Source organism: Corvus hawaiiensis, chromosome 8, assembly GCF_020740725.1.
Source record: "Corvus hawaiiensis isolate bCorHaw1 chromosome 8, bCorHaw1.pri.cur, whole genome shotgun sequence".
NCBI classification, from domain to species: domain Eukaryota; kingdom Metazoa; phylum Chordata; class Aves; order Passeriformes; family Corvidae; genus Corvus; species Corvus hawaiiensis.
Window position 1 is genome coordinate 16,163,448 of NC_063220.1, and position 21,455 is coordinate 16,184,902.

Consider the following 21,455-nt stretch of genomic DNA (forward strand, 5'->3'; position numbering starts at 1 on the left):
CGCGGTTCAAAGCGGCCGTGGCGGCGGCGCGCGCGGCCGATCCGAGCTCCGGCACCGCGGTAGCGGCTCGGTTCCGAACCCGTCCCGCCATGGCTTTCTCTGGCTCTCAGGGCGGCGGCACGACCAAGAAGGAGGAGAAGGGCAAGAACATCCAGGTGGTGGTGCGGTGCAGGTACGCGCGGCGGCTCTTCTCTGGGCGAGCGTTGGGGGCTGGTCCGTGGGGGAGGTCGCGCGTCGGTGCCTCCGGGACTCGGGCCCAGACGTTGTCTGCGCTGCGCTCCTGACAGCCCGCGTGGCCGGCGGGCCGAGGCGGCTGCCGTGTGGTATGCACCGTGTGGTATGCACCGTGCAGCTGTGGGTCTGCTGGGCCGCTGTGTCCGGCTGCGGACACGTGCCCCGGGGGATCGCTGTGCCTGCCCGGAGGGATCGCTGTGAGGGAGCCGCCCGTACCCCTGAGCGCTCTCGGCACTGCGCTGGGAGCTGCCGGTCCGCGGGTGAGGCGGCCCCGTGTGTCCCGCGGGGAAGCGGCACTTCCGCAGAAGTAAGGCTGCTGTGAGTGATTTCTTATTGCTCAAAAAGGCAAAAAGCTGCAGTTTCCGAACTTGATTCAGCGCACACCCAGTATGAAGCTGCCTAGGAAGCTCAAGAAGAGCTGCGTAGAATTAGTATGACTGATAGCCGACACACACAAAAACTCGGGCTGAATTTTGCCCTTCTGTGAGCTCCTTTAGGAAGTCGCTGAGTTTTAACAGCTAAAATTGTTGCTATATATATACATATACCCGCTGTGGTATTTCTGTCAAATAACTTGATTGATGCAGACTTTCCAGAGGGCAAGCAATGGGATGGGGGTCTACTGGTGAGGTAAAAATGACCAAATGTCTTGGTTGATGAGATGAATTTACTTTTTGGTATGAAGTGATAAGTTTCATATACCATAAAATTAGGTTCTCTTTGTAATTCTGAGGTGGCTTTGAAGAATTGCTTATTGATACTAGATCTTAAATAATCTTAAAACGTTGTATGTTAAAACTGTAATACTGGTAATGCATTAAGTATAGTGTTTAAAACACCATTAGAAGTTGGGGTTTTTTTGAGCCAGACCTGCAAATATTAGCTTACATATTATGTTTTAATGCCTTTTGCAGTTATATTTTCAAGCTTACGAGTTCTGCGTTTACAGATGCAGAATGAATATAGAAATTAAAATTAATTTAGCCTTATCTTTGTAGTGCAACTGGAAAGCTTCTGAAACAAGTGTTGTGGGATTTGTGAAAATGTTGATGTGAGTCAAGGCTATTGCAAAAGAATAAGTTTATTGAGGCAATTGTATTTGAAATATGTCAAGAGTAACTGTTTTCTTTTTATCTCTCGTAATTGTTCTGGAATAGCTTCGTTAAGTATAATATAAGTATCTAAATATAACGCTCACTATGACAGTAGCATTGGGACTGTCCATGGTGTAGTGTTCTGCATTTTTTGCAGCTCACAGACTAATTGCTGTGTCAAGAGTTAGTTTCTAACCTCTAAAAACTTTATTGCCCACTCTTGCTCTTGCCCTTTGTAGAGCTATTTTTTTTAATAGCTTCAGTTTATTTGAGCTAGTAAATGTTTCTTCCACCTTTGTTTTTCTTTTTCATCAAGTTAGATTCTCCTTATCTTACAGACATGAAGGTAGGTACAACTGTGTTCTTTGGTGTCCTAATTTGTTTCCAAAACCTGATCAGTCTGGGCATATCAAAAAAATCTTTTCAAGCAACACATTTACTGAGCTTCGGTAAAACATGAATTTGGAAACTCAAAGTACATGCATTAGCATTGTTATAATATGCTTTATACCTAAGGGAATGAACCTGAGATCAAATGTCTCCATGGCATACCAGGCAGCTGCTTATGTAGTAGTGATGATCTGTATTCCTGCATCAGCCCAGCTAAATTGTTCCCCTAATATCGCAGCTGTGGGCTGTTGTTCCTCCTGCGATGGACTGGTTCAGTGTTACATGGTTACACAGCAGAATATGTTCATTGTTGGCCTTCTGTTACTTTAAAAGTCATGAAGCTGAAGCTGTAGCTTGCTCCTGTGAACAAGATTTTAGTGATTTTCTGTTGTCATCAGTCGATCTTGCACCCCAGTGTCCCATGGTCTGTTTAGAATCTGACACTTCAGCCTCAGTGATAGACTGAGGGAGAAATGTTAGCCACAAGGTTTAGGGAACTTGAGGTGCCATGTGCTTGCGCTTTTCTTGTCTTTTTTTTCTTTATCACTATAATTTAAAGAGCATCTGAAGTGTCTCTAGGTTCAAGATATTTAAGAGTACAAGATTGTAAAAGTTATATTTTCAAGTTGACTGTTCAGGTCAACTATATAGGTAACTTAGACATACAGTGCAGTTGCACTACTATATGAAGAATCAAATAGGGTTTCATGCTTTTTAGGACATTTCCCTACATTTCAGGAGAAATAGTGGCAAATGTCTCTTTAAGGAAAATGGTGTGTACCACGTTTGAATTAACTTAGTGGTGAAACAAAATGCTCACTGTAAAGTTCAAAAGTTCTATTGTACCTCTTTTAAACCTTTTTACTATGGTTGACTTCAAATTAATTTGGACTTTCCCCCCAGCCCCAAATCTGATGATTCTGTCTGTCTTATTAAATACTATTCAGATGCATCAGCATTATGAAGGTTCTGGTGTTGATGTTTACTGTCCTGCAATTAGCAGGGTCTCTTGGTATTTTTGGTGCTTTAGAGTGTTGTGTCATCAGCATTTGATTCAGTATGGCATTAACTTGCATGTATAAGTGTTTTTCTTTTTTTTGAAGTTGTCTTATTTAGACAACTGTTTGATATGTTTGATCTTCTACCCCCTGGCTTTGAACATGTTCTAATGCCTGTTAGCTATGTGCCCATCTAAATGATCTTAAACGTGGTTATAGGCTTGTTAAAAATATGTATATAACAAACAAAAAGCTATAGATACCTGAGTTGTCTCACAGTGGAAGAAAGGAGAAACTGTCTGTAAACTGCCAAATTGCGGCATTTTTTCTTAAACAATTCTTAAACAGATAAAGTTAAAAACTTTGTTCTTTTTGCCCAGTTATACTGTTCTAGAGCCTTAAACTGAGTGATATTACTGCTTCATCTGTTTATATTCTTGTTAGCAATGATTTCAATCCAATATTCTTGACTCCTGTCCTTTTAGGCCTTTTAACGCCTCAGAACTTAGAGCGAGCTCCTATGCTGTCGTAGACTGTGATCAAGCAAGAAAGGAAGTCAGTGTCCGCACTGGAGGAGTGACAGATAAGTCATCAAGAAAGACTTACACATTTGATATGGTTGGTAACTGCTTGTCAAGTTGAGGATTTCTAGAAACAAGCTAGTACTTAGTGTGATGTTATACATTATTGTATGGATAAATCAGATGTGTTATCTTTGTGTCAATAGGTTTTTGGAGCTCAGGCAAAGCAGATTGATGTATACCGGAGTGTTGTGTGTCCCATTTTGGATGAAGTTATTATGGGCTACAACTGTACAGTGTTTGCGTAAGTAAGCCACTAATTAGTATTAGGAAATTTGATTTGTATTTTAGTTACTTGTTTACATTTTTATTTTTATTCTCACAGTTATGGCCAAACTGGTACTGGTAAGACCTTCACAATGGAAGGGGAGCGGTCACCTAATGAAGAATATACTTGGGAAGAGGTATTTTTTCACTCCTGAGATTTCTGTTGTCTGTACTGTAGTTCAAAGTTGGAAACTGCAGAAGGCTAAAGAAAACCAAAAGCTGATGCCTTTCAGAAGCTGATTTTCCTTCAATGTTTGTAGATTAACAAATAGTCTCGTTCGTATATTTGAAAAGCACAACTTTACATCTTTAATGTATTGCATTCAACTCATGGCCATTTTTGTATGGAAGGTCATCTTTATTCTTGTTTATATCCAATCAGACTGTTTAGTTGAAACTCTACCCCCTAACTACAAATCTCTTTCAGTACATTTATAAATCATGTATTTCTTTTCAATTTATAGGATCCACTAGCAGGTATCATACCCCGTACATTGCATCAAATATTTGAAAAACTCACAGAGAATGGTACCGAATTTTCAGTGAAAGTCTCTCTTTTGGAAATCTATAATGAGGAGCTTTTTGATCTTCTGAATCCTACTCCTGATGTCGGAGAAAGACTGCAGATGTTTGATGATCCTCGAAACAAGGTTAGTGCTACAAAATTTATTATCTTGAGGCTTTCAGGATTGTTGAGAGACATATAATAAGCATGTATTACTTTCTGACAGAGGGGTGTAATTATTAAAGGCTTGGAAGAAGTAACTGTACACAACAAAAATCAAGTTTACCAAATCCTGGAAAGGGGTGCAGCCAAAAGAACAACTGCAGCTACTTACATGAACGCATATTCCAGGTACAAATCTTCCCCATTTCAGAAACCTTGTTTTGTTCTTTCTTAAACAGAATCTTACTGAAGAAGTAAGAAGCTAGTGCAAACATGACATCATCTTGAGATTGTTATCACAGTGCAGGCTGTCAAATGTGGGTTAGAAAGCCAGAGTTACAATTTCTTCTTTATTACATGCTGTGGGATGATTGCAGTAGGCATATGAAGGGGTATCATGGTTTGACCCCAGCCGGCAGCCAAGCCCACCCAGCCACTCACTCACTCCCCCACCTGCAGGTTTGGGGGAGAGAATTGGAAGTCTAAAAGCTGGAAAACACATGGGTTGAGATAAAGACAGTTTAATAGGGACAGCAAAAGCTGTGCACACAAGCAAAGCAAGAAATCAATTCACTGCTTCCTATGATTCATCCATCTCCATGAGAGTAGGGCCCCATCATGTGTAACAGTGACTTGGGAAGACAAATGCCATCACTCCAAATGTTCTCTCCCCTCTTCCTCCCTCTTTCCCCACTTAATCCGCTGAGCATATGGTCTGGAATATATCCCTTTGGTAATTTGGAGTCACCTGTCCTGTGTCTGCTTCCAGCCTCCCATGCACTCTGAACCTCCTTGCCAGTGTCACATCATGAAAAGCCCTGACAACAACATCTCTGTATTATCAAACCTGTACACAGCACAAATCCAAAACACAGCTCCCTACCAGCTACTCTGAAGAAAACTAACTCCAACCCAAAAAATCCAGTAGAAAGAACATCATAAAATCGGAATGCTTCTCAAGTTAAAAATGGACAAGCTGTTTTTCCCTGCATTGTTTTTAACGTGAACTTCCCCTCTTGTTCAGGGTTCTCCTGCCTTGTAATTAATACATCCTTTGAAAATTTGCGGTGTCTACTTGGAACAGTAGCCCTGGAATTCCACATAACTGTAGCTGAGATAAAAGCATCATAATGTTCTTAATTAGATGTCTGGAATATTGAAGTTTAAGTATAACTCAAAGTTATGAAGTGAGCATTTTCAAAGTTTTCTATGCCTATGAAAACAGAAGACCTAAATCTGACAGATAATAAGTAAAATGCATTGTATGTACTAGCATGAGATAAATACTCCTTGCAGTAGATACTGTACATTTTCAAAAAGAAGGTTCCTTTCAATTTTGGAAGATGTTTTGTTGATATACCTGTATCAGAGAGGTGGGTTGTCTTTATTCTAGCTGTTCTTGGTTGATTGGGTGTTTTGGCCAGTCCAATTTACTAAATAAACTTGGTGTAAGAGTCTTGAGTATCCTTTCCTCTCCTCACCAGCAGTAGAAAATGATACACCAGGATTTGTTACTGAAGTTTGTAATTTCAAAATACCGCTAAGATCTGCTTTTTACAAATCATCACAAGACCCTCATTTCAAAATCTAGCTTCTGCAAAATTTGTAAAGTAGGTTGTGGAAGTTGGGGATAAGGTTATATGGCAATAAGGGCTGCTTCATATGGTTGCAGGTCATAGAATGTGATAGAAGCGCCTGGGTCAAAACCAGCATTCTTTTTATTATTGTCTTCACATTCTTGAGCTGCAGATGTGGTATTTGTCACTGTGAACAAGTAGTGGTCCAGTGTTGCATCAGTAAGGAATGTACCCTGCCTCTATTGTGTTTTAATTTCAAGGTATACTGAGTATGTCTGTCTACTGGTGGAAGGAAGTGGGTATTTTCTACCACTGATTGGAACACAGAACTTATTTTGTCTGAGATTCCAGGGAATTTCGAGAATTCATTGTGCCTGAGGTGTTGTTCTATATATGGTCAGGCTGGTGTAATTTGATGTCTATGGCTTTCTATATATGTCAGCTTCCTGTAATAAAAACTTATTAAAGGAATAAGCTCAACCTAAAATCATCTTTACTATGAAAGTGGTGAAACACCGGAACATGTTGCCCAGGGAAATTATGAATGTTCCATCCCTAGAAGTGTCCAAGGCCAGGTTGGATGGGATTTTGAGCAGCCTAGTCTGTGGACGGTATCCTTGCCCATAGTAGGGGGGTTAGAGCTGGATGAAACCATTCCATGATTCTGTGATCTTAAACTGTATTACTATTTTTGATTGAAAAATTAATTGAACTTCTGATTTTTTAATATTGGATTCAGCTAGCTGCTGAATTTTCTTTGGCTGGATAAAGAAAGTTATGTTCCTTAATCTCACATTCTGTAAAACTGCTCTTAGCATAAGGACTGAAAAAAAAAAAAATCTACAAGTCAGTTTTCATGAGATGCTTGTGAGTTGAGAATACACAAATGTAAGCAAAACCAAGGCATTTCTCTTGCTTTTCCTTAAAATAAAATTTTCAGGATTGAATGAGTCAAGTGTCATCCAGTTGCTTCAGCACTGGTTTTAAATACCACATTCATATGTACACACACAAAATTGTACTTGGCAGAATAACTTTGTGTATTGGAAATGTAATTTGCAGTTCATGGGCTAAATGTATTCTCTATAGAGAGCACAGAACTTGCAGCAGTCGTATAACAAGTAGATATTTGGTTTTAATGGAACATCTGAAACGGGTTTCTTTTGCAGCCGTTCCCACTCTGTGTTTTCAATTACCATCCATATGAAAGAAACAACAGTAGATGGAGAAGAACTTGTTAAAATTGGGAAGCTAAACTTGGTAAGTATTTGAACTAAATGTCATTGATAGAATTTTTAGTCGTGAACTAGAGTTTATTAGTTTTTTCCTGATAAGGGGAAAATGATTGTTTTCATAAAGTGATATGAAGTCTCTTTGTCACGCTGAAAAATGTCAGTCCTGTCTATCACCCCATTGTCTCCTGAAAAACTTGTAAACTCTTTTATGTGTTCTGCAAGACTTTGGGGCAAGCATTCTTCGGGGTGCTTGAGACAGAAGCATAACCTGCCTTTCAGGTTGATCTTGCAGGAAGTGAAAACATTGGTCGATCAGGGGCAGTTGACAAGAGAGCTCGTGAAGCTGGAAATATCAACCAATCTCTACTGACACTAGGAAGAGTTATTACTGCTCTAGTGGAAAGAGCCCCTCATATTCCGTACAGGGAATCTAAACTCACAAGAATCCTTCAAGACTCTCTTGGAGGACGGACAAAAACATCAATAATTGCCACAGTTTCGCCTGCATCTGTAAATCTTGAGGTAAATTTAAAGTCTGAAAACCTCTTCCTAAAATAAATATTTTGCTGATGATACAAAGGTATGAGTTAATTCCACAGCTTGACCTAGTGTTACATCTGTTTTTCACAGGAAACATTGAGTACACTGGAATATGCCCATAGAGCAAAGAACATAATGAACAAGCCTGAAGTTAATCAGAAGCTAACAAAAAAAGCTCTTATTAAGGTAACAAGACATATATATCTTACAAAATGAAGTTACAGGTTAGGCTTGACTTTTTGTTAATGTAGTTTTTACTGTGTGGGAGTTATGAGTATGGGAGAAGCTGAAACTAGTAGCAGTGCTTTTCTGAAGTGATTTTAATTACTGAACTGATGCTTTTAAACTAGAGCTGCACTGGTGTAGCATTAGTCCCTGCAGATATTGGAGCTGTTAATAAGACTAAAGTTGAACAGAGGGCTATTGCTACTAGCTGTGACTGTGGGTATTACATGTCTGCAATTTTGCACTTTCCCTAGAAAGTGCTTGAATTAAAGTGAACTTGTCAGTAAGTACAAGTGGAGAGCCAATGTAAAGTAGCTCTGCCCCTAAGGAAGGTGTGATTCCCATTGTAAGCTGCTAAATGCAACCAAGTATGACCTTCAAATGGAAGGTTTCTATGCTCTACATATAGCCAATATATATCCAATGATATGAATTTTAATGGTGCTATACTGAACTTAGAACAGAAGTGAAGTGCTTTGCTCTTATGTTGATGCAAAACTTCTGTAGAGCACTACCTTTGTGAAGTATCTGTTAAGCTGAATATCAAAACTGAAATAGAAATTTTCAGGTTCACATGTGATTGTTTCTTTATGCAGGAATACACCGAAGAGATTGAGCGTCTGAAGCGAGACCTTGCTGCTGCACGAGAGAAAAATGGAGTCTATATTTCTCTTGAAAACTATGAGTATGTGTGCGAAATTTCTATAAAATAACTAGCAACAAATCCGAGATACTGGGTACCTGTCCTTATACAGGAATACCTTCAGATCTGTTTTCAATCCAGAAAGTTGAAGATAGTTAGGAAAACTGAACTGTTTGGTCAACTTGTTCTTTCAAAATTAACTATTATACAGATAAAATCTAATAGGCTTGCACTGAGGAATTTCTGTATGTGTGGAACTTACCATAAGCATTACCCAGCATGCAGATTTACACGTGGAACCTTTTTTTTTTCAGTGGAAGCTCATACAGGAAAGCAAACTTGATGTATTTAACTTCACTTTTAATAGGGGTAGTTTGCATAGAAAGTTTGCAATGGAAAATTGCCTTAGATCTTTTCTGCCTTAAGTGAAAATTACCTGCTATTCATATAGAATTTAGCAGTACTTATTTTTTGAAATTACTGAAAATGTAGTGAAAAATCTTGAAATTGGCTCTTACTTGACTAATTTGTTTGTTTATTTTAATCCTTGCTTGAGAGCCCTTAATGGAAAGCTGACGGTTCAGGAAGAACAAATTACAGAGTATATTGACAAAATCAGTGTCATGGAGGAAGAAGTGAAAAGGGTAAGTGATATTTTTCAACTGTGTCTTAAATCTGCCAAAAAATGGAAGAAATTCATTGCTCCTTTCAAAAGGCGGAAAAAAGTTTGAGGAAGGAACAGTCAGAAGATTCTTTTTATTGTTGTTCTTAAAGTTCCCCAATTAGCTTACTAGTCCTTGAAGTTAGGAATTTGAAATAACATTTATGAAATTGCAGGTTGCAATATTTATTTCTAAAGCTGTTTTCATGTCTACTACTATAATTTGCTTTTCTGCATTTTCAGCCAAAAATCTGCTTGTAAAATGGTATCATCTCAGTTGACAGGCATCTGCTTAGGAGCAAAGAATATGGGGAGAGAGGTCATGAGCTCCCATTAACAAACTACATGAAAATTGGAGCTCCTTGTTTAAGAGAAATGTAGATATTAATTTGCTAGTATATGTAACTCTTCTATGTAATCAGCTTTACTGACGCTTTTCAATCTATCTGGTTATGTTTGTTCGGTGGGTTTATTTTCCTTGTGCTGTAACAGTAGTTTGCTCTTGTATTTTGAGAGGGGAAGCAAGGCATTATCACAGTGAGTGAGAATGGTTGGCTTGATATTTTCAGTGATTACAAAGACTATACAAACCTGTAGTTTAGGTTTAAGACCTGAGTCCTACAGCTGAAATTGCATTGCTAGATGACAATTTGCCTTTTGGCATTGTCACATAATTTGAGAGATGTGAAATGAGACTGTCAGATTTATAAAAAGTGATGTTGTCTTTTTGATGATTGTCTTCCTATTTAGGTCACTGAACTATTCAGAGTCAGTAAAAATGAACTTGAACAATGTAAAACAGATCTGCAAATCAAGGAGAAAGAACTGGAAGAAACCCAAAAAGATCTACAAGAAACCAAGGTTCAGCTGGCTGAAGAAGAATATGTGGTTTCAGTTTTGGAAAATACTGAACAAAAACTTCATGGCACAGCTAGCAAGGTTGTCACAGTTCTTGTACCTACTGTAAATCAGCTTCCTATGTTTAAGAGTTTCATGGGCTATTCAAGGAAACCCAATTGTTGGTAAAGCATGATGTGAGTGGGACAAGACCTGAATTTAAGATGGAAAACTAGGATTAGATTGCAGGACTTTCTCTGTGGTAGTATTGACAGTTGACTGCTAAACACTCTGGTTGGTCTGAAACTAACTTTACCTCAGGCCAGTTTGTCATGGGATTTCCAGTGCTTTGCAGTATCTATTATCATGAGTTGTTTTGCAGAATAAGTAATTTTCTTTCAAAATCTTACAAGAGGTCCTGCAAAACAATAAATTATACATAACTGAAGAAGCTGGTCTAGTGGAACATGTCCCTGCCCATGGCAGGAGGCTTAGAATTAGATGATCTTTAATGTCCCTTCCAGCCCAAACCATTCTATGAACTGGGGTAGAAAAATAGCAAAAAGCTTTGACTAGTGTTGCCCTCTGTGTTTTAGGGTATGGCTTTGATGTGTTTGTAGATTGGCTGTAACTATCAAAAAAGACTTGAGGTTAGGGAGAGAGAGTGTCCTGCTATTTAAACTGCAAAGTGATGAAACTTGTATCTTCAGGCACCATGACAATTTCTTTCTATTTGGATTCCTGTAGGATTGGGAGGGAATGCCTGGTTTTTACATGTGGGTTGTGGAGTGTTTGTGTGAGACAAATAGGTGCAGAAATTATTTATGCTCACTACAAAACCAGGACTCCACTATTTGTATGAATTCTAAGTTATTTATCGCAGGACTAGTACTAGAAACCTCTTGCTTGAGTACTATATTAAAGAATGTATTTACTATCAGACTGTTCAGAAAAAAGTTGAACTCCTTAGGTATTTTTCAGTTACTATTCTGGGATAAATTATACCTTAATTCCTTAAATACTGAGGAAGTAATTTATTAATGCTTTGATTTTTAAAGCCAGACCAAATGGTCTCTAGTAGGTAACTTTTTCCCATGTTCTAGAAGTATAAATGACATAACAGCAGGGTCTGGAACAGTTGTAATTTGATGGTGCAAAGGGAAATACCTGTTTCCTAGAGAGTTAACTCCTTTAAGTCAGAACTATTGTTGCTTTTCCTTATATAATATATGCTTGACTCCTTGTTTAAAGACTTACTAAAATACTTTAAAAATTATAGTTACTTAGTACAGTGGAAGAAACTACAAGAGATGTATCTGGGCTCCATGCGAAACTGGACCGTAAGAAGGCTGTTGATCAGCACAATGCTGTTGTCCAAAATACATTTGCAGGACAAATGAATGCTTTGTTCAGCAAAATACAAGATTCAATTACTGAAAACAGTTTGAAGCAGCAACAGATGTTGACATTTTACACAAATTTTATAGGTAAGTGTAATACCTGTATCAGTAGTCATCCTGAATTTTTGCAATAGTGATCTCAAAGACCACTTCCTAAAATGTACCTGTTTTAGGAAAGGAGAACTGGCTTTATTTAAGTGACATATTGATTACAGTTGCACCAGTAGTAATGTATCTGGGATGATCCACAGCCTTCCTATGCTGTAAGGGGGATTAAGGTGATGAGCAATAAAAAGAGTTCCTATTTTACAGTGGAACTTCAAAAAAATTTGTAACTCTTGATTTCTTTTGTAGGTGACCTCCTGTCTACCAGTTCTTCTACAGCAGATATTCTTGCATCAGTTGTATCAGCATCTTTTGCCTCTTTTAAAGACTTGGTGTCTACTGAAGTTTCTCACATGTCTGAAAAAATAACACAGCATGAGAATCTATCACTTGATTGTAAAGCTGAACTGCTGAGATTAATTGTTAGTACATTTGCATACTCTTACTTAGATACTTAAAACTGGTTTTGATCAAAAGGGGTTCTGTAAATATATAGATTTTTTTTTCTGATGCTCTTTACCTGTATCTGCTTCACCACCTAACCATGATTATGTCCCTCCCCACTTCCCCTTCCATGTCACCCCCACAGGGGGTAATATACTATATAGCATATACTGTCATAACAGAGCGTATGGGTATGTACATAATAGCTTCTTACGAATGTAGATGATGGAGCAGCCATATTCTGTTTACTTTTTTTTTCCCCCTCTTCCTAGGAGGAACACAAAACTGGATTAGGAAGAGCAGTAAATAGCTTGACACCAGTAGTAGAATTTGTCTTGGGGTTAAACTGTCAGTTTCAGAGTAACATGAAGAAATATTCTGCTGTGGCTGACCAGGTAATGCACAAAACCTGCCTCTTTGCCTTGTGTTCTTCTATTTTATTTAATTTACAGGTAACATGTCCTTTGTTTTTCTGCAGTATGTCAGTGTTTCCACTTCTTGTCTGGCCTTTTCCCCTTTGTCTTGTCCCATGAGTTCTACCTTTTAACTTTCAGACATTTTTCCTCTCCTAAGTGTGGTAAATTTGCCTGTTACCTGTATTGGCACAGCTGCTTGCCTAAGTGCCGCAGTAGAACGGTAAAACATGGATGCTTAAATCTTTATATAACAAATATTTGATGATACATTTAATATACTCTCCCCTGTATTTTAGAAATCTAAAAAAAAGTCAACTTAGACAAGTCTTACCACTCCAAATTTTTTCTGCTGTCATACCAAACTTCTTCTATAGTCCCTTTGATTCCTGGGGAATGCGATGCTTTATCTTGTTAACAACTGTAAATGCAAACAATACTGTGCTTATTAAAGTCCTTTGCTTCAATTTATAGTTCTAGTCTATCTCACGATACTTGCATAGAACTGCAGCCTCTTTAATTTCTTTTTTTTTTTTCTTTCCCTTTTATCTTTATTAGATAAAATTTCTGGTGACCTGTTTCTCTTACTGAAACACTTTTCCCTCCTGTCAGTTACAGCTCATGTGAAATCAACTCTCCTTGTCCAAGAGGTTTTTATTGGACTTAGACAGGAGATAGTCCGTGGCTTACCAGCTCTTGCTGTACCTTGTCTACTTCTCTATTTTGTTTACCTTGCATGCCAAATTTTGTGTTTGGAATAGCCCCCACACTAAGTTCCAGTCTCAAACTTCAGATTGTTCCAAGTGTTACTCTCTGCCTTTTATGCACAATACTTCATTAATGCCTTTTGACAATTTCCTTGGGGTAGAGTTTGTTTCTGTATCAATTTTGCTGGGAAAAAATATCAGTTTCTTGAATAAAGATATAAATATCTAACTGTAAATAAAACTTTTTTTTTTTAAGATGGAGGGCCATAAAAAGGAAATGGATACTTTCTTTGGAGATCTTTTTCTCACTCTGAAAAAAATACAGGAAGAAACAGCCACTGGCTTTGCTCAGCTCCAGCATAATTGTGACAGTTTAAAAGAAGAAGTGGAAATGACGAGGTTGGCACAAAGAAAGGTATCCTTAGAGTAAGAAAACATCCTAACATCAAGTGTGATTGCTTGCTTTGATTTAAACTCTTATGTGGTAGTAAACCATTATACTTGCTCAGGAAAAAAAGCTAGGAGGACAGTAACTTGATCCTAATTATTTTTACTTCTTGTTAGGCTGCTTTAAGTAGTTTATGTAGGAATGTAACAAATAAATCCTTCCCCTTGCTGTGAGCATATCCAATATATGTGCATTTACAAATGTCTCTGAAAGCTAAGAGTCTGTATCTTCACAAAAATTGTACCTTCTGCTTTAGAAGTGCAAAACTCTGCATTTTCTGCATTTTTAATTCAGGCATTCAAGTACCCTTTAAGACTGTTGAAAAGTGCAGAATAACAGTGAAACTTGTGGTATTTTTCTTAATAGAGCGCAGCCAAATTGATGTCTTTACTGCAAAGCCAGCTTGACCTCTTTGCTCAGGAGACTCAGAAGAACTTAACTGATGTACTCACAAAGAATGGAAGCCTGAAGACCACCATCACTGCTATGCAAGAAAATGTTCACCTGTAAGGAGTGCATTATTTTTGCTGTACACTTATGCAAGATAAACTATATACGAAGAGAACTTCAAAATTGGATGCTCTTCATATTTATGTGCTTATAAAGCCTGCTGGGCATGGCCTGCACACAGAGTGTAGATCATAGTTTGCCTTTCCCCAGAGTAAACTAGTTCTGAAAGGCTTTCCCTCAAACTTGTCTCCTGAGCATGTCCCATAAGAGTGTATCATTTTGGGAGCAATGTGCTGAGGAGCGTCCCTCAGTGTCTGGACTTCAGAACTCCATATTGTAAAGGTGTAGCTTGAAGCATAAAAATGTATCTGTTGCAATATGCTTCATTCAATTGCAGACTGAATAGCTAAGGTCTTGCCAAAGTTGTTCTTAGTTTGTGGTTAGGGTCTTTTGGTTTTCTTTTGGGCTTTCTTGGTTGGTGGGGATTTCTTTAACAATCCTGCTCCTGGAAGTGCTGCAAATTTACTAAGTAGAACAACAGCGTTATAATTAACTGGTTGGATAGAACTGTGCTGTTTCACTGCTTCTGGTCTCATTCTTCTAAAAATATACTGTGTTAAAATCTACCTTTCAGAATCTCTGAACTCTTACAAATATGTTGTTGCAGGAAAACTACAGACCTAGTCAGCAGTGCAAATTCCAATCACAGCAAATTTACTGCGTCTCTGGATAATTTCTCTCAAGAGCTCAGGAGCATAAATGCTGAAAACAAGACAATGCTAGAAGAATCCAATGACCACTGTCAACATCTTCTCAGCAATCTCAAAAATGTATCTCAGGATACCAGTACATGGGGTGAATTTACAACTGCGCAGATGGTCAACTTTACTAACCAGCAGCTATTGTCATTCAAGGATGAGAAACAGCAACTTCAGTGTTTACAAAAGGTACCTATACTCCTTTGGAGTCTAATGCAATCTCCTGAGACAAAGTTTACTGCAGAATTTGTAGAGCTGAGAATAAAAGTTCTTGGTTATAGTCAGAACAAAAGTATGTTTTTTTTGATAGCAGACTCATGTTACTGAGCTTAAATACATGTAATCAGAGGAAATCAAAAGCCTAAATTAAGAGGGAGACTTTGAACTTCAAGTGCAAATAACGTCAAAAAATGGTGTCATGATTAATGCCATACAGCTAACTTGGATTTGTAATCTGGGCATTTTACATTATCTCAGTAGTGTTTATCTCTGATTCTAAAGCTTTATCTATCAGTACTGTCCCTGGGAGATGCACGGTGATCAAATGCAGGCTATTTTCTGGAGGATGCAAATTACTTTACTGGTCAGATTGAATCAATATGGGAGAAAGCATTCCTTTTCAGTATCTACTAGTTCTGGCCTCTTAGATAAGAGTTTCTCTCTCGGTTTTTTGGGTTTTTTTCATTTCCATCACAAACTTCCCATCCCACCCTTGTTTTATTGTTGAAATAGGCAAATTCAGTATTTTGCGAACTTGCAGGAGGAAAAACTCAACCAGAAACTTCCTTCATGCAGAATCACAGAATATTCTGAATTGGAAGGGATCTCTGAGGATCGAGTCCAACTCTAAACTGTTTAAAGCATTTGTGGTCTCAAGATGTCTCTGTATCTGTTGTACCTGCTGAACATTTCACGAGTTTCATTTCAATGGGAATGGCTAAAACCATGTTTTCCTTTTTCCCTACAAATGCAATAAAGGTTCTAGTGCTTGTAGGATGTTCACGTTCGGTTGGATATCCTAATTCTGTGCAGGGTTTGTGCATAGAAGCATGAGGAGTCTGATCTGAGCCAGATGGCATCATCTTTATTCTTATGACTAGCTTTATAAAATGATCATACTTTCTAAGAAACTGATTCTCTTCTGAAGGTAGCTCTCAAAATGAGAGTGTAAAACTGGCACTGAAACTTCTCAATTTGAGGTCTCTCAGTTGTTTCGTTTCAGGTCATGTCATTAATCACGCACCACATCTTAGAAAAGAGGCCATAACCTTACCTTTCCTGTTAACTTGGTGTTCTTAGTTGGGTTGGTTTTTTTGTTTCATTTTCAGAAAAATGAAGAAAACTGTGATAAAGCAATAGCTGAAATTGCTGACCATATTGGCAGAAAAAAGGCTGCTGAGGGGAAGGTGCTGAATGGCCTTCTTGATCAGATAAAGGTGGATCAGGAGATACTTGTGGAGCAGAAGCTGGCACTTAAGGAGGAAGTACAGCATGGGCTAACTCAGGTTAATGGTTTCCTGCAAGAGGATCTTAAAGTGGATATTTCAACAGGTATTTAAGCAGGCTGGGGACAGAATTCTTACAGAAAACAATTTGAGTTCCAGAATTCATAAGGAAGGTTAATTCCACCAAAATATAACTAGCAGCCTTACATCTTTTTTAAGATGTGTGCAAAGAGTGGAGACTGAACAAAGCGTGATTTCTGTATTGAGTTGATGTATAATTGAGGATTTGAAATTAAAGCAAACACTGAAAAGTGTAAAATCTTCATTGAAGGGACAACTCCACAGAGAAAAGACTACTTCTATCCAGTCACACTCGTGAGAACAGAGCCCCGGGAAGTACTTCTAGAGCAATTAAGGCAAAAGCAACCAAATCTTGATGCTATGCTAAGCAGTGTGATAAAGGAGGTGGAGGATAATGCAGGTCAGGTACGTATATAAATGGCAAATGAGGCTCTTGAATGAAAATTTCACGTCTTGGAGGTTTTTCCATGCCCTTGTGGAGGTTGACTGGAACCCCAGGGCTCTTGTAGCCTTTGTGTTTTATGGTGTACTTGGACTCAAGTGTGTTGAGCTTATGACAAAAACATTCTCTTGAAAAATAAGCAATGATATTAATAATTTAGATTTCTCTTCTCTTTTCCAAAAATGGAAGTTCCATGTCTTTGATTGATCTGATCATGCTTAGTAAATTCATTGAGGAAATTCAGACATTAAATATATTTTCTGAAAAACTTCTATTTTAGGACCTGTTGGAAGAGGAAGGAGAGTTGCAAGAATCCAGTGAAAGCCTTGCTTGTGACAAATACTTAATGGATACAAATGTCTATTGCCACACAAATGGTGGCATTCCTTTTTTCCAGGTAACTTCCACAGATAAGCAAAACAGCAATGTATTTGAGAGAAGAAATATTGTTCTGTAATAACGCTGTAGTTTCAAGTCACTTATATTTTAGTGTAGTCTCACAACTTTAAATCCTGTAGATAATGAATGCTTTGTTAAACTTGAGCTAAAGTAACAGCAGATTCTGGTTGCAGTTAATAGTGGATAAAATAATGTGGATTTCTGACAAGCTGGACAGACAGTTGAAAACTCCTCAGCAAATAATCCTGCATAAAGAAAATGGTCATAATTTGCTATAGAAATGTGTGTTAATGGAAGAGTTGAAATTACATGGAGTGTTTTCTTAGAGGCCTGACAGAAATATTGGCATTCTTGAGTCTTCATGGGTTGGGTTTTTTTTACTTAAATGCTTCTGACCCTTTTGCTTTACCAATGTATCAGTGTAAACTTCTTGGTATGTTAGTCTAGGGGTTTTCGTGCTGGGGAGAGCATGTGTTCTTGTTGTGGATCCTTTAAAAATAGCTGCTGAGGTTCTGTATGTCTACAGTCAATCTCTTTAGTAAATGCAATCTATTAGGAACCTTTTTTAGGAGTTATGTCAACTTTTTTTCTCAGCGCACAATGTACTGCATTGCACATGAGCAAGAAGTCTTTAATTTCTTTGTATTCTCTTAACATTGGGTATTTTCTTTAAATCCCAGCACAAAAGAAGTGTCAAAAAAGGTAAAGAGAACAAATCTGCAACTACAGTGGAGAACAAAACAGAGGATATGACGGAAGAGTTTCTTCAGAAATCTAAGCATCCTTTAAGATTGCTGAACTAAGATATATTCACTGCAGATCCCTGTTTTTAAATATTCCTATCTTACTGTCTTACTGAGCCATAACTTTTTTTGGTTGTTCTCTGTCTCTCTATATAGTGACATAGTGATGCAAAGTTGAATCAAAAGATGTCCCTGCTCAATCTCATGCCTTGGTCCCATTTTTATATGTTGCAGCTTGTGAAGTTTTAAGAAAAAAAAACCCTGCAGATTATGGTGCTGTTATGTTAAACATATATGTATGTTGTCAAGTAAGAAATTATTTTCTGTTTCTCAGTAGATCTAAAATACCAGAAAGGGATGTGGAAATATGCTTTGTTAGAATTATCAGTTACCATTTTATGTATGAATTAACTGTAAATAACTGTTCTGGTTTTTATACCTGCTTTTTATTCCAGTTCCTCTCTTTTGACTGTGATACTTCAAATAAATTGATACATGGAAAACAAATGTACAAGCACCTCACTCAGAGTAACTTACCTAATTTTCTTATGGTGCTAGGTTTAACTTAGCTAAAATGTTATCAGCTATGTCATAAGTCTTGTGCTGTCAGAAGAGGATTGTTCTCCCCCTTGTTTCATAAAATACAATAGCTTTATTTCAGTGCCTCCTCATTCTGTGAAATTTAGTCATATTGCTGGGTCTTGGGCTTTTTGTTTGCTTGAACCCCACTTTTCTTACCTTCCTCTTAACTTGTAGATGTGAGGTGTTGGTTGGGACACAATGCTAGTCAGGTTTTGTATCACAAACTGGTAGCATTCCTTTAAGATCTAGGTACTTAACATTAAAACACACAAACTTGGTTACAAATGCAGCTTCTATGTTGTATAATAACGGTGAATTTCCAGTAATCTACAGTAGCATTTGACCAGCTGCTCTTTTCATGCTCCTTATCTGGAAATTTGAAGAAAACTTCAATCTGCAACATGCTAAAGAAGTAGATGAATAGGATTATGATGGGAGTAGGGAGAGACACTAATTACATTGAAGCACTATTCTTAGATAATTGTCCAAACATGATTTAAGAGATTTTTCCCTTTTCTGTATTGAGCTTGCAAGCTTACATTGATGTTTCTTCAACTAGGTGATCGGTGTATTTATTTGTCTTTGACCAAGTATGTCAGCTAGTTATACCCTGGACACCATTCAGACAGCACTTTGCAGTCCTGCTGCTAGAGCCAGAAAGACATCATTTGAAGTGTACCCTTGCACTGTTTCTCTGAACTGTAGTATGAAGGAGACCATTAATCAGTTGTCTTTCTGAACTATCTTGCCTCTTAATTATCCTCTCTTTCACTGCTGTGGGCAAAGCTAATTGCTTTCTGACAGTCTAGTAGCGGGAAGAAAAGCATTAATTCCCTTTCAAATGACTAAAGCACAAATACAGCTTTGTTTTTTGGGTTAAGTGGGAGGCAGCTTAGTATCATCTTGGTACCTACTTTATATACTGGGTCTTTCTCCTGCTGTAAGGGACTTGAAGCACTGGAAGGTGCAAGACTTTTCAGTCTGTTTGGAGTATTGTCAAATTCTGGCACCTAAAACTTAATGGGCTTAATTCTCCAGGGTCTAGGATCCATTTTCTTTTACCACATGCCTGTTAACACTGACTAGATATTAGCATAATCTTCCACAATGGTTCAAGAAATCATTTATTAACTAAAATTAAACCGCAAGGGTTGATCCCACAGCTGTACTGAATAGCCTAAACCAAATGGAAGAGGCTTGTGTAAGCCTTTCACCCTACTACATTTTCCCTGTGGAGTTGACAGGATTAGTATGAATAAACAAACTGGAATAGCCAGTGACTGAGGAGGCTTGCATCCACAAAATCATGCCATATTTTGTGCTCCCTATCTTTATCCTCTCTGAAACTCTACCTTGGCCATTTGATTCCTGCAGTGCAGGCACAGCCTGCTTTCCTTAGCAGGTGTATGAATTTCAGGGGCTGCTTCACGCTTTCTCTTTTTCTAAAGTAGCCCTTGGAGTCGTGTTGTCCTTTGTTTGCAATACTGGCAGTGATCTGCTGATCATTGTTCTGTTGGCCCGGGTATCCAGAGGTCACACCAAAGCCAAATAGGATGAAAAATGGGGATGCAGAGCGTGTCCTGGCTTCTGTCCGTGCCTCCTCTCCCACTAGATGGCTCTAACACTAAAGGTTGGTCTGAGCTCAGGTACTGCCTGCTAACCAGGACTTGGAAATAAGGGGTTTGCCAAGCTTTTCCTCAAGCATCTGTCAAAAAACCATTTCAAAAACTAATACTGAATTTATGCTTCCATATACAGAATTCTATACTCAAGCTTCAGTAGGGGGTGGTTTTATGAAGAGCTACATTTGTGTAAAAGATGATCTACTGCCATGTCTTGGGTTTTACTGCAGGGCTGATAGACCATTTTGGTAACTAAATTCTTGTCCTGGCCTGCTCTCTGTGTTCCTCACCACATGGGCATTGCCCAAAGCAGAAAGCAGTGCTAATTTGTTTTGGTGTATTGTATGATGTATAACAAAGAAAAGAAGGGTAAGAAAAATAAAGCAACAGTTGCTTCTTGTGTGCACTCGTAAGGGAAGAAATGGCCATGTCCAGGCTAACTTACCTGGCGGTTTGATTTTGTCCTTTACATAAAGGCATCCTTTACAAGAAGGGTACAAAGCCCTTTCCACAGAATAACTAGCCAGGTCACACCCACACTGACTCAAGCCAGCTGAGCATGAGGGAGAGTTGTCGTGACTGGGGCTGCAGTGTATGGCCACATTCTAATTAATCTGATGATTATTGTTTGGATTCTAGATTAATGGTTAAGTGAGACAGCTCTTGATTTAACAAAAAATTTAGATACAATTAATACAATGTGGGGAAATTAAATAAGGAAAAATAAGTTTAAATGCTTGTAAAGGGTGAAATGCAGATAGAACAATAAGAGGGCCACAAGAAGCACAGACAACTAAGTCACCAGCTTCCTTTTCTAGTGAAAAATGAGCAGCCAGGAAAAAGGAAGGGAAACTTCCTGCTTCCTCCTGGAAATCAGGGAGTTGCAGCACTTGCTGCATCAGAGTTGTTGGGGGATGCAATGTTTATTTGAAGAGAGAAAAGAAGACTAAGCTTGACTGGCTGCTATTGATGACTGCCTTTATTTTGGGTATCAAACAATTGCATGGGGCTAGAGAGGAGTGAGGAGAAGGTGCAGAGTTGCTAGACTGCTTTTCTTTTTTCTGCTAGGTGTCAGTCAGCATTGCAATTAGCTGTTAAAAGGGTAGAGGAAATAAGAGGAAGCCTTTAACTCTTTGGAGTGATAAAAGAAAAAAAACTAGGAAGAACTGGAAAAATAAAGTTAACATTCCTTTTCCATCAAAAATAAGGGGAGAAAATAAGGTTCTAATGTTTGAGAGCATTAGAAACAGGAAAAGAAATATATTTGCTAACTATGTATTTTAAAATTTATGCATTTTAAACAAGTGTTTACAACCATTTGACTACTATTTTTTTCTTCCCTGTTACAAACTCCTTTTTATGGTAGAGGGCAATGCTCTATAAACTGCATGCCCACCCATGCAGTTACTTTATGAAGTTAAACAACAATAAATCATGCTATGCTTTGCATTCATAGGCTTGAAGTGA

At 38.2% G+C, this 21,455-nt stretch overlaps 1 protein-coding gene across 1 annotated transcript; it reads left to right on the plus strand.

Moving 5' to 3' along the window:
• Nucleotides 1–18,455, plus strand: KIF11 (kinesin family member 11). Its single transcript, XM_048312079.1, has 22 exons — nt 1–172; nt 3,202–3,334; nt 3,444–3,541; nt 3,623–3,701; nt 4,029–4,214; nt 4,296–4,420; nt 6,978–7,068; nt 7,323–7,565; nt 7,674–7,769; nt 8,405–8,493; nt 9,008–9,095; nt 9,863–10,051; nt 11,229–11,436; nt 11,704–11,876; nt 12,171–12,293; nt 13,275–13,433; nt 13,833–13,972; nt 14,584–14,863; nt 16,003–16,225; nt 16,451–16,605; nt 16,923–17,039; nt 17,722–18,455. Exons 1-22 carry the CDS (start codon nt 90–92, stop codon nt 17,842–17,844), a joined length of 3,201 nt encoding a protein of 1,066 aa, XP_048168036.1. The 5' UTR covers nt 1–89; the 3' UTR covers nt 17,845–18,455.
• The last annotated feature ends 3,000 nt before the right edge of the window (nt 18,456–21,455 follow it).

Bases quoted from the DNA above. Each gene is read 5' to 3' on its own strand.
- KIF11 (XM_048312079.1), top strand. From the start codon at position 90: ATGGCTTTCTCTGGCTCTCAGGGCGGCGGCACGACCAAGAAGGAGGAG. The intron at 3,702-4,028 runs GTATTTTTTCAC...TTCAATTTATAG, and splicing joins AAGAATATACTTGGGAAGAG to GATCCACTAGCAGGTATCAT. The intron at 10,052-11,228 runs GTTGTCACAGTT...TAAAAATTATAG, and splicing joins TTCATGGCACAGCTAGCAAG to TTACTTAGTACAGTGGAAGA.